This window comes from Pipra filicauda, unplaced genomic scaffold (assembly GCF_003945595.2).
Source record: "Pipra filicauda isolate LSUMZ 115617 unplaced genomic scaffold, ASM394559v2 scaffold93_size3172892_pilon, whole genome shotgun sequence".
Classification (NCBI taxonomy): domain Eukaryota; kingdom Metazoa; phylum Chordata; class Aves; order Passeriformes; family Pipridae; genus Pipra; species Pipra filicauda.
Genome location: NW_024105131.1, coordinates 2,142,384 through 2,158,955, shown reverse-complemented (window position 1 = coordinate 2,158,955; position 16,572 = coordinate 2,142,384). Strand labels below are relative to the sequence as shown.

The 16,572-nt window shown below is 41.5% G+C and overlaps 1 protein-coding gene across 4 annotated transcripts; it reads left to right on the top strand.

Annotated features, from left to right (window-relative positions):
• Positions 1-181: 181 nt before the first annotated feature.
• DYRK2 (dual specificity tyrosine phosphorylation regulated kinase 2) lies at positions 182-15,633 on the top strand. Of its 4 annotated transcripts, none has more exons than XM_027741494.2 (4): positions 182-213; positions 647-706; positions 1,440-1,576; positions 9,916-15,633. In XM_027741494.2, the coding sequence occupies exons 2-4, from the start codon at positions 652-654 to the stop codon at positions 11,515-11,517; spliced, it is 1,794 nt and encodes a 597-aa protein (XP_027597295.1). In that variant the 5' UTR covers positions 182-213; positions 647-651; the 3' UTR covers positions 11,518-15,633. The 4 variants fall into 4 exon arrangements, with proteins under 4 accessions (XP_027597295.1, XP_039247260.1, XP_027597297.1 ...); XM_039391326.1 differs by having other exon boundaries at positions 188-213; positions 552-706; XM_027741495.2 differs by lacking the exons at positions 182-213; positions 647-706 and adding an exon at positions 2,353-2,472 and having other exon boundaries at positions 1,513-1,576.
• The last annotated feature ends 939 nt before the right edge of the window (positions 15,634-16,572 follow it).

Below are 16,572 nucleotides of genomic sequence, written 5' to 3'. Positions count from 1 at the left end.
CTGTCCCTGTGTCTGTCCCTGTGTCTTTCCCCGCCCGGCACAGACATGGCTGTGCCGCCGGGGTGACCAACGGCCGGGCGCGCGCCCGGGCCCAGCGCGGCGGCCGTTGTGCGGGCGCGGGGACGCGCGGCCGGCGCGGCCGTTGTGCGGGCGGGGGCACGTGCGGGGCCCGGGGGGAGCCGCGGGCCGCGCCGCCTCCGCGGCGGCGGAGCGGTAGGGAACGCGAGGGAGCGGCAGGGAGGGACGGAGGGAGGGGACGCGGGCGGCGGGGCGGGGACTGCCGCTGCTGTGCGCTGTTTGTCCCCGCTCCGCCGCGCGAGGAGGAGGGTTCCGTCCGGCCGCCTGCTGCTGCTCCCTCCTCCGTGCGAGGGGACCGGGGCGATCGGGGCGGGGGCGGGGGAGGTGATGAGCTTGGGCCGGGGGCTGCGGCGGCGGCCCGGCTGCTGCTGCTGCGGCTGCGGCGGGAGGCGACGGCGGGCCGTTGGAGGGTCTGTCCGGCGGGCCCGGAGCCAGGGGGATGCAGCGCAGGACGTGTCTGGGCCTGGTTGTAGCTGATCGGAGAAGAGAGGCAGACACCGCCCGGAGAGGCCGAGGAGCAGCGGAGGAGAGCCACCCTGACATGCCTTTTCCTCTCCCTCCTCTCCAGCGGCCATGTTAACCAGAAAACCCTCAGCTAGCGCCGCCGCTGGTGCTGCCTACCCAGCTGGTAAGGAGCGAGTGGGCCGCCGCGATAGCCACCGCTGGGCCGGGCTGCGGAGGCCCGGCGGAGGGGGGACGGAGGACGGGGGGCTCGGGCGCCCTGCGGCTGGCGCCGCAGCGGTGCCGTGTGTGCCGAACACCGATCCACCCACCCCCCCCGCGGCAGCCGAGCCCGGGGGGGCTGTCGGGGGCTGCACGTTGGGCTCCGGCGAGCTTCTGTCGTGCGGGGTGGCGAGTTTGTCTCGGGGGAGCAAGTGGTGAGGGGCCGAGAGAAAACACTTGGGGAAACGACCCAGGGAGAACTGGGGGTCGCCGCGAGTGCCGGAGCGGCCGCGTTTGACAAGGGGCAACGGTGTTCGCCTCTGCTTCGCGCTGCAGACTTGTGAACTCCCGGCGGGTCCCCGGCGGCGCCGGGATTTCGCCGGGCCAGACGGCTCGGGGGGGACGGGCAGCCGTCCAGCCTCGAGGCGTGCGCGGAGCAGAGCCGGCTCGTTCTCCCGGTTAGGCGCCTGCCGGTGGCGGGTTAATCTCGGATGAAGGGTTTAGCCGGGCGAGCGTGGCCCGCCTGCGCTATTAGCCGGATCGGTGCGTGTGTGCGCCGCGGCGGTGATTAGCTTTTAATGGCTTCTGCCCAAAGCAAGACGGGCGGCGGTGCCGGCCGAGCGCCGGGGCCGCCGCCGCCCCGACGAGGCCCGAGGGGCCGCCGCTGCCCTCCGCGCTCACCCCTCTGCTCTCCGCAGGCAGGGCAGGGGACAGCGGCCGCCCGCTGCAGTCTTCCCCAGGCACTGGAGCCGGGGTCTCCCGGGCAGGAGCTGGGACCGGCCCGCCATCGCCCCTCGCATTGCCGCCGCTCAGGGCCAGCAACGCCTCCCACACGGTGAGCCGGGGTACAGGGCGGGGGGTGGATGGGGTGCGGGGAACGGGCGTCTGACCCCGGGGTTTCGCCGCGCCGTCGCCGCTCGCCGCGTGTGCCCCGTGGAGGGACCGAGTGCTCACGGGCACCCAGAGAGAGGCTCATGGTGCTGAAGCAAAGCGCGTTGAATTTCTGCAGGCTCGGATGAAATGTGCATGTTTGCTGTGAGGCTGGGACCCTGTCATTGCACACGCTGCTTTCTCTTGCCCCAGCTCCCCTTTCAGTCTGATTTTATGTCTCATTTTCAGTGACAAATTCGATCTTTCACACTCTCATAGACGAGCTGTTCTGGTAAATGCATTTTTTGAGATGACATTGTTTTGGCAATGAGGTTAGTCACTGATTAAAGGGTTGCATGAACTGTGGTGAAAAATGAAGAGTGCTTTCTCCTTTATATGTCTGATTAGCTCAGGCTGATCAGTCTCTTCCCTAGAAATAGCTATCACTGTGCTCAGGGACAATGATTGGATGAATCTACCTTTATTGCTGCAGTAGTTTACCTATAAAGAAATAACCGCTGATGGCATGAAAAGGATGTTATTTTCTGGTTCTGTGATATCTCACATTGTCTCCCACTTCTAGTTAATCTACTAGGAATGAAACTTCCCAAGTATGACACTATATATGGATAAGAGAAGATATCTCCGTCCTGAAGTCATGACAGAGTAGAGAGAGGGGTCTCTGTGCTGTCATGTTAACACTAAATATCTGAAATTTTTATTGCATACATTTCCTTTTAGATTGTGAAACATTTCATACTGATCCTGAAAGGCATTGATGGCATACTTTTCATGGAATAAATGAGTTCTTCGTGGAAGCTCACATACTATCTTTGTAAACATATGGCAGAGCTTTAAATGGTAATGTGACTATGGGCTCGTGGAAGGTAAAACTATGCATTTAGATATTAGTGTTTCAGTGACTTTCCATGTAGCTTCTGGGGTAAAAGCATCTTATTCAAGTCCATTTATAGAAAGAATTGGCTTAAATTAAAAAAATCAGTATATGTGGGATATTCTCAAAAGGAATGATGAGTATTCTGCAAATTCAAGGTGGAGCTGCATGCTTGAAATCAACATCATTGTATATTTATGTAGCTAGGGCGTATGTCTGAATTGTTCATTACTATGAAAGGCCAGTTTTTTCATATTCGTATGCCAGTTAAGTGCTGCTTGATTTTAGAGTTGGGGCAACAGCTTAGGGTTTTTTTAATAAAATTATAGAAGAGGGAATATAGTACAAACAGCCTGGACCCCAGTCATGGAAGTGCATTTACAGTAGGGCCCACAAATATCAGGGGCCCACATGTAGCAGAGCCCAGACTTAATTGAGAATTTGTGAAAGTGTGGTGGTTTAGCTATTTATCTGTGACTACTTACTAATTTTGGAAGTATAGAATTTTGATATTTTTATACATAGATTTTTGTGTATGTGTATTATATGGTGTCTGTGCATAAATAGATACATATGTAAAAATGAAGTCCTTATGAAAGCATTCAGGGGGTGTTCAAGTGTTATATTTCTGTCTCTCAAGTATTTTTATAAGTACATTATTTTGTATGGATGGATATGTTTATATATAGCATATGTATGTGTGTACATAGAGATGAAATAATTATGGAAGCACACAGGGATGATCAAGCATTATATGACTGTGCTTCATGTCCCTCTAGATTCTGACTGTTCCAAACTCTACCTTGCCTTTGTGATACAGGGCCTACTCTACAGTATTTATTTAGCCTTGGGTGCTGTTATGGAAACACCTCAGACTGCCTTTCTGAATTTCATTGGTGATTATTTTGTGGTTGGCTAACATAACTTTTTGCGGTAAGGATCAGATATGACATCGGAATGCTGGATTTTGCCCTAAAAAAAAAGGGCAGTATCTGTTATGTGATCTTACTGTAAACTCAGTCCTACTGACCTCAGCTGACACTGACAGATTGAAACCATTGGCTTTACATCCCACCACTTCATTCAGACCTAGCTGAAATGAAACATTTCAGTTTTCTTAAATGATTTTCCTTCTTTGTGTTCATTTGCTTATTGTCTTTTCATCTCCATTGTATCTATGTGACTTCTCTAATAGCTAAAAATTGAGTATTTGTGTTCCAACTTCCAGAAGGTACAGCGTGCTTAAATAGGTGAACTTGTTGATGTTTGGGTATAACTGTGTGCATTGTGTGTATACTAGTTGTGAAGAGAAACTGAGATTGAGCTTTGTTTAAGCTGAAAAGTTTTTCTTTTAATTCATACAGAGAAGAAATCTACTACCTATCATATTCCTTGCAGTAGAGAGTTGTGTCATCTAGCCTCTAGTGAAACTGTGGTCTCCTAGTTTCAAGTGAAATGTCATTGTTTGGTAGATTATAGTAGCATGAGTGGAAGGGGGGAAATATGCTGTTTTACACAGGCTTCATAAAACCGGACAGAGGTTTTGGCTGCAGTCTCTCCGAGCACAGCACCCTTTGTTGCTAAGCAGGCAGTTGTGTGTTGTACCAGGGAAAGGTTTTGCTTATTTTTTTTTAAGTCTGGCTTCATCCTAGGCTTATTTGTGTCTACTTCCATCCCTGACTATCTTTTTTGCCTTATGGTCAAAACCAAGAACTTATTTCCAACATGTCATCCTCTTCATTTTCCTCTCCAAAGTCATTGCTTTCTCTTTTGAGGGGTTAAGTTCTTGCCTTGATGATTGGAACCTTTTCCTGTTTATTCTCTCCTGTTTCACTGTGGTGTTCTTACATCCACTTGACATGCAGCAGTAGAGATTATATTGCTTGCCTGCTGCTCTGTTTGTGTAAATCCCCACCTGTCTGTGAGTCCCTCTTCAAGACTTGTCTCTGTCTTCTGCCTACCTCCATCTCTGTTCTTTCTTACTTGGCATGTATCCCTGCATTCTGCACTCTAGCTGTTTCTTTTGCAGTAAAGCAGTATTAATGTTTTTATCCTCTTCTCTAGTACTGTAGCAACAACGCATTTACAGTGCATGACTCAGTTCCCTCCCTCTTCAAACCTTTTCTAAGATTTTTCTGTATGGCAAGCCTATTTTCTTTTGCCACCACAGTTGAATGCTCTTTCATGTACTTTTGCATCAATCATTCAGTATTAATTTTAATGTTTTTAAATTTAATTTTTTAAAATTAATTTACATTATAATGGAACAGATTCCTGAACACTGTTAATATGAGGATCTGGTATGTTACATGCTGCAAATTTTTATTGTGGGCATCTGCTTTAAAGGAGGTAAAACCAAAAAAAATACCTTCCTGTTGTGGTGTTTTCATGTATTAAATTGCAACAGAAATGCTGTCACGTTAAGTGAAATAACTATGCAGTCATGACCTGGATTTCACTATATCTAGTTTTCTTTGGATATTTCTCCTTCTATATAAAACTTGAATCTAGAGGGAAAATGAAGCTATCTTAACTTTTAAGGGTGAGGAGGGGTGGGCAGGGAGTCTCTGAAATTTGTGCTCTAACAATTGGTAACTGTGCTTGCGGGGACTGCAGTACATCTAGGCACATCTCTCATATTTGTATACTTCAGCTTATTTGCGTTGTCTGTCCTTTTGGGTTTCATCATGTGTAATAAGTGCAGGGTGTCCCAGAAATGTTCAAACTCACTGTACCCTTGGAGTCCTAACAGGATGAAAAAAAATTAAGAGTTGGTATCATTCTTCAGCCATAGTTCTGTCTGTGAACATATGTGCTGTCTAAAGTTTACTTTTCAAAAAAATGAGCTTATATTGACCAGATACAACAACAACAAAAAATCCAAATGGTGTGTTTTTTCTACAGCTCTTGTTGAGCCACAAGCTCAACAGGGGCTTAATCTTTTTTGGTGTATAAGATTCATACTCCTAATACAACCATTATGATAATCCGGCATTATTATGGTACTAATTAGCAAGTATTTCTAGTTCTGAACAGAGGAATGCTGCTGATTTAGTTTATCAAGGAAAAAGAAGGCCTTTTGTACATTTCAGGCTGTAATCAACAAAATAGGCAGTGAAGCGTGCTACACCTGATACCATATGCCTCTAGTGTGTGTTAGACACAGTAGGGCTGAAATTGGCACACCCAGAAATGCTGTAAAGAGAGGGGTATGGAGTGTAACAATTATTCTTTAATTAAGTTACTACTTTAGAACACTCTCCCTTGTCCTCATCTATGCAAAATAATAGCAGATAATAACGTCTTATTCCCGTGCAGTACTTCAACAGGCCATCATGATTGCTTTATTATTAAGATTTATTTTATTTTAGATTCTGATTGACAGCAAAATCTTTTTTTCTGTGGTTTTGCTCAAAATAAAAAGATAATATATAGCTGAATCATGGTCCTACCTTGGATGGTTTTATAGGGTGCTAATAATCACAGCAAGTGACTGTTACAAAGCTGGAATGTGATACAATTACATAATATCTTGATGCTTTTAAAATTGAGAAGAGGTATATGCTCCAGTGGTGTTCAGTCCTATAGTTATAGTCTTGTAGAAGGTCTTGAAACAGACCAATGCATTGGCTGAGTGTTACTGCAAAGGAATTGTCAATGGGTTTGCCTTCTTGTTAGCAAAGTGGACTCATCTTTATGCTACTTCTGTGTTGTTACAGGTCCGTAGTCTAAGTATAGTAAGTTACTGTTCTGTCTCTAAACCCATTTGTGCAGACAAAGCAAAAAAACCAAACCCCAAGTACTCCCACCCCCCAAATAAAAGTTTTGGGGCTTATTTATTTATTGATTGATTTATTGATTATAGTTTAGGGTGTATTTTTGCTTTGTTTTGTTTTGCTTTGCTTGATGTATCTATTTCAAAGAGTAAGTGAATGTTTTCGGCATAGTCATCAACTTCCATAAACTGAACAAACCAAAGTTAAAGTAAAATCGTAACATCAATGTTGAAATTATGAAAAACTATTGAGAAGGAAAAAAACACTCCATTGTAACACTTGCTGTTATGTAATTGACGTTGCCAGAAGATTCAGGAAGATGAGTTCTTTGAGTTCAAACTTACCTGTTATTTCAATATGTTTTATAGACAAATGTGTACATCAGTTTTTGAAGATGTGTGCTACAAAAACGTGTAATTCTTAGAAAGTGTGGATGGGTTTGAGCACAGGCAATACAGTATATAATAAGTAAGCTTCTTAAGTGCTCACAGGTGGTCAGCTGTGTAGGTTGTTGGTTCTGCAGAAGCAAAATGGAAACGTGTTGTAGACCTCTCAACCTTATGGTTTTAGTTGAAAAGTTTCTTTGTATTGAGAACAGTTTGGTACTGGACTAAGAAGACTATAATCCTTTGTAGCTTCCCAAGCCCATTAGTTGTAGTTCAGGAACTTACAGTGTCACTGGTGAAGCCTATGGACCTTGTAAGTAGTGCAAGCCTGAACTTGACAGCAATCTCAGACACTCAGTAGCCAGAAGTAGATAGGGAGAGCAAAGGGGTGGTGCAAGTCCAACCCTCATCCAGCTTGGAAATAGAAGATGTAGTGATTCTTGTGCAGGCAGTACTCTGAGATGAGGAAAGTCCATTTTTCATATTGACTTTGTGGTTGTGATATGTCTCATAGCTCTGAAACTCCTGTTGGGCTTTTTGAAAGAAGAGCTCTCTTCTTCCCCACAGCTTTTGGAATAGAGTCTGTGCTAATGTGGTGTCTTTCCTTCCACAAAGAAAACCAGTGCTACTGTCTGCATCTGCATTTGCATTCCCAAGTAGCAACTGACTGAAACTGGCAAAACCAGTCACTTTGGATTTGGATTGAAGTTGGGATAATGCTGGTGATTTCATTCTGCTGCTTAAAGAAGAGCCAACTTGTCAGCAACAAAAGAAACCATGAGACTGCCTGAAGGTGCAGGAAGCAGAGCTACATGGTTTACACTTTAGAATGTGTTTGCAAACACACTTTTAGAAAAAAGAACTCTTTGGTCCCTTTTGAGAGGGAATAAATATTTGGGCTTTTCCCAAACCTCGAAGAAGTTCTCAATGCATATATTGACATAAACAGTGCTTAGGAAGGGTAGAAGATAGTTAACTCCGAAAACAGGTGACTCGTGAGAAAAAAAATTAATTCAAGGTGTGAGCTGTGGCAATGAGTACTTGGATTAAGAAATGCTTAAAGATGGTTTTCTCTGCTATACTCTTTCTACTCATTGTCTACGTTAGTGTTGTCTACTCCCAGTTTGTGCAGATATGTTCTGCTTTGTTGTTCAACTAGTGCTGCAGAAGACATATTTGTACCTGGAATTTCCTAGCTTGAGTCCTTGTATGGTTACTCTGCTGCTTCATTGTGCCTTTCTTACACAGTTCTGCAATGCTGCATGTGCTGAACCTCTGACATCTTACTAAACTAGATCTGGTTCTGAGATGGGTGATTTAGCAGCTCTTGCGGCTGATTTTTTTTTCTTTGCAGTAACTGCTGTTCATATAGAGGATCAGGGCAACCTTCAGGAAACTGCTACTACGGTGCACCTCAGACTTGACCTGAAGGAATTGCCTGTAGGCTTGATAAGCTGATTAAGTCTTCCTGATGATTTAATTTCTGGTGCTTTTGAGACATCAAACTAGGAAAGGAATTCTTGTTGATTTCCTGTATGTCTTCACCCTGCTTAAATGTTACAAACATCTTTGCTCTGAATTATGATTGTGTGGTAATGCTTTCTGTGAGATTGATTAAATTCGATAGTGTGAGCCTAAATTTCTCTGCAAACAAACATACACAGTCAAACTGCAGTGGTGAACTAAAATGAACCAGTTATTCAACGTGAGTCAAAATGGAATCAGAAGAGCAGTGAACAAGACAGAAGCAATCTCTGAGAACACGTGCTCTTCTATTATGTGTTTCAGAGCCGCAGATTTCAAAATATTGTCCAAAGGTGAAGCCTGTGTCCAGCTGGCAAGTCTTTGGGAACAAGTTACTGAATTTGCAAAAACAGACTTCTGCCATATCAAACTGATGCCTTAACAGAAGCACAAAGTATGCTCGAGTCTGCGTTGCGTGGCTGCGTTTTCTCATTAGGAAGCACTTCTGCTGTTGCAGCACAGATTTCATTGCCTTATATTACAGCACACAGCTGTCATTTTCTGATTTCATTTCAGCAATCTTAAGTGAACGAGGAATGTGTTACCCTTAGATGCCTACTAAAAATAAGGTTTGGATGAAAAGTGCTCTCAGTCCTGGCTTGATATCTGTCTGACATATCAGTGAACTTTTCACTAGTAATTTGGCATAAATATTAAGACCGGTGAATCAGCTTGAGAGACAGCAGGGGAATTCTTCCCACATTTGTATAAGACCAGACATAAGACAAATTAATTTTCCTCTACTTTAGAGCAAGTGAGGAACTCTAAGGACAGGTATTTTAATAGCACCTATATGCTTGTAAATTTCTTGTTTCTCCTTAAAAATAACAGGTTTAGTGCAGTAGTTGTTTGCTGGAAAATGCTCAGTGCAGCTATTTAGTCTCTTGTGAACACTGTCAAGAACAAATGTAATTTCTAAAATCAACTATTGCTTTTTTTCCATTCCTTTAAAATAAGGTTACTTGTATGTTCCTTAAGGCAAAGATTTCCTTTCTACTCAAGTGTGCATCAGGCCTCAAATCTCATCTTAGTTAAAAGTTATTGTAAGAGTGGTGTGGGAAAGTGCTAAAAGCTGTGCTTATTCTTCATTGATAGGAATGTTTTGCTGAGTTGTGACTGTCTCAATTGCAAGCAGTAAATGAACTGAAGTTCATCTCTTGAACTTCAGAAATGTTCTTTTTCTCTTTGTGCATGTCACAGCACATTCCTTATTGCTTAAAAATATATCTGAAACTTTTGATATATAGCAAATTTAGGGACAAGTTAAAATCTTGATTTCTGAAAATAGGTGACTGGGAGAGCCTTAGCCATGTAAGTTCTAGCAGGCATTATATATTGATCTCCAGGGTAAAACTGATACTGTTTTCTACAAAGTCTGATGTCCCTCAAGCATGCATCTTGATGTTATAGGACTGCTGCCCTGAAAATTCCTTGGAGAAATTGTTAGCTTATAACAGTAGCGCATTTGTGATTGCCTTGTTGGAAACATTTTGGAGAGTCATGAAAATAGCATTTGAGAAACTAGGATCGGGAAATTTAATAGCATCCAGCAGTATCACAGTATATGTGCTGTATTTCTTAGATTGTCTGCAAACAACTGACTTCTAAGAAAATACTTCATTTTGAGGTTATTTAGGCAGAATGGTGAGTTGCAGAATGAATGTTGAAGCATAGAGTTCATGTCTTTCTTGTTAACTGGGTATGTATTTATTTTTGATTCTAGGTTGGAGGCAGTAAGCACACAATGAATGAGCACCTCCATGTTGGTAGCCATGGACAAATCCAGGTTCAGCAGCTCTTTGAAGATAATAGTAACAAGAGGACGGTTCTGACAACACAGCCAAATGGACTTACAACACTAGGCAAATCTGGATTGCCAGTGGTTCAGGACAGACAGTCAGAGAGTACTCACAGACGACAAGGAAGCTCCAGCTCTTTAAAATCTACAGATGGAACAGGCAAGGTGAAAGCCTCTGTTATCACACCAGAGCAGGCCATGAAGCAATACATGCAAAAATTAACAGCTTTTGAACATCATGAGATTTTTAGCTACCCTGAAATATACTTCTTGGGTCCAAATGCAAAGAAACGGCAAGGTGTGATTGGTGGTTCAAACAATTGCGGCTATGATGATGACCAAGGGTCTTACATACAAGTACCCCATGATCATATTGCATACAGGTATGAAGTCCTGAAAGTTATAGGGAAAGGAAGCTTTGGGCAGGTGGTGAAGGCCTACGATCACAAGATGCATCAGCATGTGGCACTAAAAATGGTGAGAAATGAAAAACGTTTCCACCGCCAAGCTGCAGAAGAAATTAAGATCCTGGAACATCTCCGGAAACAAGATAAGGATAACAACATGAATGTTATTCACATGTTGGAAAACTTCACATTCCGCAGCCATATCTGCATGACATTTGAGTTGCTGAGCATGAACCTTTATGAATTAATAAAGAAAAACAAGTTTCAGGGCTTTAGCCTGCCTTTGGTTCGCAAGTTTGCCCACTCAATTTTACAGTGCTTGGATGCTTTGCACAAAAACAGAATCATTCACTGTGACCTTAAACCTGAGAACATTCTGTTGAAGCAACAAGGTAGAAGTGGTATTAAAGTGATTGATTTTGGCTCAAGTTGTTACGACCATCAGCGTGTCTACACTTACATTCAGTCACGGTTTTATCGTGCACCTGAAGTCATCCTTGGTGCTCGTTATGGGATGCCCATAGATATGTGGAGCTTGGGCTGTATCCTAGCAGAGCTTCTGACTGGTTATCCGCTTTTACCTGGAGAAGATGAAGGAGACCAGCTGGCTTGTATGATTGAACTATTGGGCATGCCTTCTCCAAAACTCTTAGATGCATCCAAGCGAGCCAAAAACTTTGTGAGCTCTAAGGGTTATCCCCGCTATTGCAGCATCACAACCTTGTCTGATGGCTCTGTAATACTTAATGGTGGACGCTCTCGGAGGGGAAAACTGCGTGGCCCACCAGAGAGCAGAGAATGGGGTAACGCATTAAAGGGATGTGATGATCCCCTCTTCCTTGACTTCTTAAAACAGTGTTTAGAATGGGATCCTGCTATCCGTATGACACCCAGCCAGGCTTTGCGGCATCCCTGGCTAAGGAGACGGTTGCCAAAACCTCCAGCTGGGGAAAAGGCCTCAGCAAAGAGAATTACAGAGAGCACTGGTGCTATAACATCAATTTCCAAGTTACCTCCGACTTCAAGCTCAGCTTCAAAACTGAGGACTAATTTGGCACAGATGACAGATGCCAATGGGAATATTCAGCAAAGAACAGTGTTGCCAAAACTCGTTAGCTGAGTTTGAAAACCCAATGCTGTTAATATGAGAAATACAATGTGGCTGAGCCTTATTTGTATGAAAAATTAGCTCAGATATACATTTTTATTTGCTCAATAAATCTATTCATTTGTATCTTTCAGCACTCATTTTAAATGTAAGAAATGTTGATTTGTTTTTATAAAAACACGGGGACAATGCTTTAAGTTTTTATACTTATTTTTTAAAATGTTTGTCTTCTACAGTACAATTAGCCTTACTGTAACTAGTGTGACACAGTAATAAACATCAGTGGCAGGCCACTGGTTACAACATGACTGTCATGCATTGCAGCGTGGTATCAAAGGTATTAACCTTTCTCTTCCATGACTCATACTAGTTTTCACCTGGGGTAAATTTGGAAGACCACTTTTTGGATTTTATGGGTTTGGTCTTGATTCTGTGAACACTTACACCTATGACTGGCTGGACTCCAGGGAGAACACTCAAAGAATACAGTTAAGCACTTGTAAACTTGTCATTTGAAGTGGAGCATGTTACATTGCCATTTTCTGTGTGGTAGCCCAGAGAAAGTAGTGGGATCACTAATGATATGATCACCTCCTACGGAATGCTTTCTCTATTCAAAAGTAATGAGCTTTGATTAAAACAAACATTTAAATATATTGCAAAAAATAAGAATGTCAGGGCTAAAATGACTGTCTTAATTTGCATGCCATGTGGTACAGCGAGAGGAATGGGCAATCTTGGAAAGCATGAAGATGGCAGTGTGTCTGTTCCTCTGAATTTGAAAGTGACAGATGAGTTGGTAAAGCAAAATGTTCTGGACTTCATTTCAGGTCTATAACATTGAGCATTCACACTGAGGTTCTCATTTTTTTTTTCTTTCTTCTCTTCTGTTTTTTTCTAATGTGCAGCTTGGTCTCCCAGAATCACATAGACAGAAGTACTCGTTCTGTCAGTTTTATACTGTAACTTCCAGACTGTTATACTACATGTATTGCAAGATTGCTTTTACTTCTTCTGACGGTGTTTGTGTGACTGTGAATTCTCTAGTACATTTACACTTCAGATCAAATCTACATGTAGGGACAAACACAATGTTACAACATTGCTTCCTGTAGAGGAGTACTTCACCTTAGACAGCTTAACGGTAGTGGGAAACATCCTCAGTGGATAGCTTTTCAGTTGAAAGGCACCATCCTAGATAATTTCTAATAAGGGACAATTATCAAAGGAAAGTTAAATGCTTGGAATTTGATTTAATCTTTGGCATCTGTAGCTGAAAATTAACTTTGAAAGAACAGTTAGAGATATGTGTAGATTTGTTCGTGTGTGTGTGTACTAATGCTTGTTTTTTCTTTCTTTTAACTGCATTCATGGAAGAAAAATGGTCTTTACTGAGGAATAGTACCTAGACCTAGGAAAGAAGTATTCACACGTTGTAGCATGTTTTCAACAGGAACAGTTTGAAATCTGAGATCAATATTTTAATACGTACAATGGCTGTGGACTACATTGGATGTATAAAACATATGAAAAGGGAATTTTAAACAAAGTAGAACATAATCTAGAAGGGTTTATGGATGTTAAAACAGGACATACTAGAATGGATTGCATTAAATGTCAGTAACTTTGCTTATAAACAACATCTATATGCACATATTTTACTGAGTTACTTGTACAAATTATGAAAAATACTTAAAGCATGGTCCCCTGAGAGGCCAAGAAAGTTTCCGGTTAAGTTCTCCTTCATGTTCATTAATTTACCACTTACAGCTTAATTTTTGTTTGTTTGTTGATTTGTTTTATTTGTAATTTAATGTAAGACTGGGGGAGGGATATAAGGACAAAATGACAGAATTCTCAGGAAACATATCGCTGACCTTCTTGCCAAAAAGTCAACACCTAAAGAAGCTCCAAAAATAATTTCTGAGTAGAGGATGGTATTTGTTGATTGATAACTGTAAAAATTAGACCGTCAATCAACCATTTTTCTTACTTTTTTAAATAGAAAGATAATTTCCTGCCTCTAGTCAAATTAAATTATTTAGTGTTAAATGTTCACAACTTTATACAATGTGTGTAAGTGCAATATGTAAACATGTATGAAATCATGTTAAAAATGAAATATAATAATACAGCTAAGAGAAGTGGATTTTAGCATATGAATACCCAGTAAATTATGGTCAGTAAATTCTGAGTCTGGAAAAGAGATATATTAATTCTCATGTGAAATTAACTGACTCTCTTGACTGTGGGAATACAATATTGTGTATTTTTCTACAGTAACAGGGAATCTTTACTTTCTCCACCACCTACTTGGCTTTACTACTCCTTTCTACCTTAACTCTTCCTGCAAAAGCTAGGAAATAGGGATGCTGATGTTGAGTGAAAGAAGAATCACCTTCCTTAATATATTTTAAAGGAGATGTTGATACATGTTCCTACCTTTCATGTCAACTTAAGGTAAAAATATAATATTCATGGATCATTAATGGGCTACAACCACTAAATTTTCATGTAACCTGTTCTTAATGCCAATAATGCATTTATGATCCACGTTGGTCATAAATGCTACCGGAAACTTAAAGGCCAAAATATAGTATGCAGAGCTATTTTTTTAACCCAGATACAGTGGAACTTCCTCTATGCTAAAGGAGCAGCTACATCATGGTTTTTATGTGATGCAGCTGCTTTTTATTGTAGCTTATTTATACCCCTAAAAACAGAGGGGGGAGGACATTGCCTCTTGCTTTGATGTGATTTTATTCTAAGGGCTCTGATAATTAGGCTGATAGAAGTTGGCTTGGAAACAGTGCTTAGTCTCACATGTTACCATTGTCTGGGGATGTCTGAGCTATTTTCAGATTTAGTAATAGCACAGTGTTGTCTTTGGTTGCAGTCTCACTTGGCTCAGTTTCTTGCACCACTGGTTCATTACCACTTAAGTGTGTTGGAACAAGAGAGTGATGCAAGATATGTAGATTAAGGATAGAGGATGGATTGTGCCCTTGGTGTTAACAATGTGCCTTTTGTTACAAATGCCGTGTTGTAGGGCATGTGTCTTGGCCTCTTTAACCCTTGGAATACTGGTTAGTAGGGATGAAAACTATTTTTAAGTGCTATACCTGTCTTAAAACATCCTGTAGATGATCCAGGCCTTAATAGAAACAATAAGGCAATCACACTGCTAGGGTGAAGAGGAAACTGTTCTTGTAGTATGTCTCATTAAGGGGTTAAAGATGGCCCTTCCTCATTGGTTGTATTTTAACATCAAATTAATTTTTTTGAAATAAGTTTTTGTTATAGTGACACTAGACAGAAGTCAACTGTATTTGTAAAAATTTACCTCAAACTCTTTAGTTTTATAGTGTGATTTAATCCCAGGGCATTTGGTATGAACCAAAGTGCATTCCTTTTATATGTGCCTGGCTCTTATAAAGGTGGCCAGGGATTTTTACAATTTGGGTGCAAGGCACTTAAGCCACTTTTAACTTGGTGGGTGGTTTGGAGTTATAAATGACTTCATGGGAACGTTGAAAACACTTAAGACATAAGTAGCATCGGGCAATATTAGAATCTTTAGGAAAGGGTGTGCATTATTTAATGCTCTCCATTTGTTAGTATTTTTTTCTCATCAGTAATATTTGGGATAAGTACAAAAAGAACTCTTTTTCCAGTCAGCAAAGATTAGAATATTGCCCAGTATAATGCTATGGTAGCATTTAAATAAAATAACATTTGTGAATTATTGTTTCTAGGGGCTTGTACATCTCTGCTACAAATTGTAATTACTTAGTTCAACTGCTACAACTACGTCTAAGCTTGGGTTTTTATTGGGCAACGACTTAGACACGTGACTGTAATATGCTGCAACTGTGTGTACTGAAAACATGTGAAAAATGATTGAATGTGGACTGTGTATATATTTATGTATAATTTTCTGTGAGATGCTGCTGTTGCCACTTAACATTAAAGATGTTGTAGTGGGTTTTAATCCTAGTGGCCAGTTTTATGATACTGTATGTATTGTACAGCTGATGACAGGAGTTGAGACTGTTCTAGTGAATATTTGTTACATTTTACTGTTGTGGCCAGAGATCATTTCAGAATAAAATTTTATGTCCTACTTTACTTCTCTCCACTGTACTTCCATTTTTTTTCTGGTCATAAAGAGAGCCCTTGGAGTGCTGACATTTCTTAAATGTGGAAAGGCCTTCTCCTAGCCCGCTGCAGTCAGTGGCAGCAGTGCCTTTGCCCCCCAGCGTGCTTACTTGTATCTGTATATAGTAATTACCCATTGCTGGAGGGTGACTTTTCTGGTGCTTTATGTGTCTTGACAGCCTTGAATATTGCCCAAAGGTTGCTTTTGCCCTGAGGTTTCTAAAGTTCTTCTCAGGGCTTAGTAATATAATTTGTATTTTTATTTGCCCTGCGCTCGAGAGCAAACATCTTTGGCAGGAATTTTGCAGGCATGGGTGTTCTAATTTTTTTTACCTGCTTTTGAAAGATTTTTTAAAATAACAATAGATCTGATTTTATAAGAAAATTTGATTGAGAAAGGTGCAGTGTGTGTTCTTTCTGCACTGATATTTGTGTCAGACTGAGTTTTCAGATTTCGTCAGACTTTGTAAAATCCCAAGATAGTGAGAACATACTAAACAAAGCTGTTAGGCTGGACTGAGCTAAGTTCTTTTCACAAATACATCCAGGGTAATTTCACTGTCTTGTAAGTGATTAGCCACATTCTCTGCTTGGTAATGTCCATGTATGCCCCGAGCAGTTTCACTGGAAAGCTTTCTGATTAAGGTGAACCTAGGCTGAAATCAAGGGATTTTAATTACTCTTTAGTGTTGCCTATTCAGCAGAGTTGGGAGATGCCAGAGCACAAACCTCATCAATATTAAATACAAATAAACACAGTTTACAGCCTCAAAGAGCAGCCAGCCAAAAGTTACAGCTATGTGGCCTATTTCTTAATGACTATGTTGTTCTGAGGACAAAGGCCTTTTTCTTTTTTTTTTTTAGTTAGTTAGCTATTTTAGGGATTTCTTTTCCTTCTAATCTGTCTCT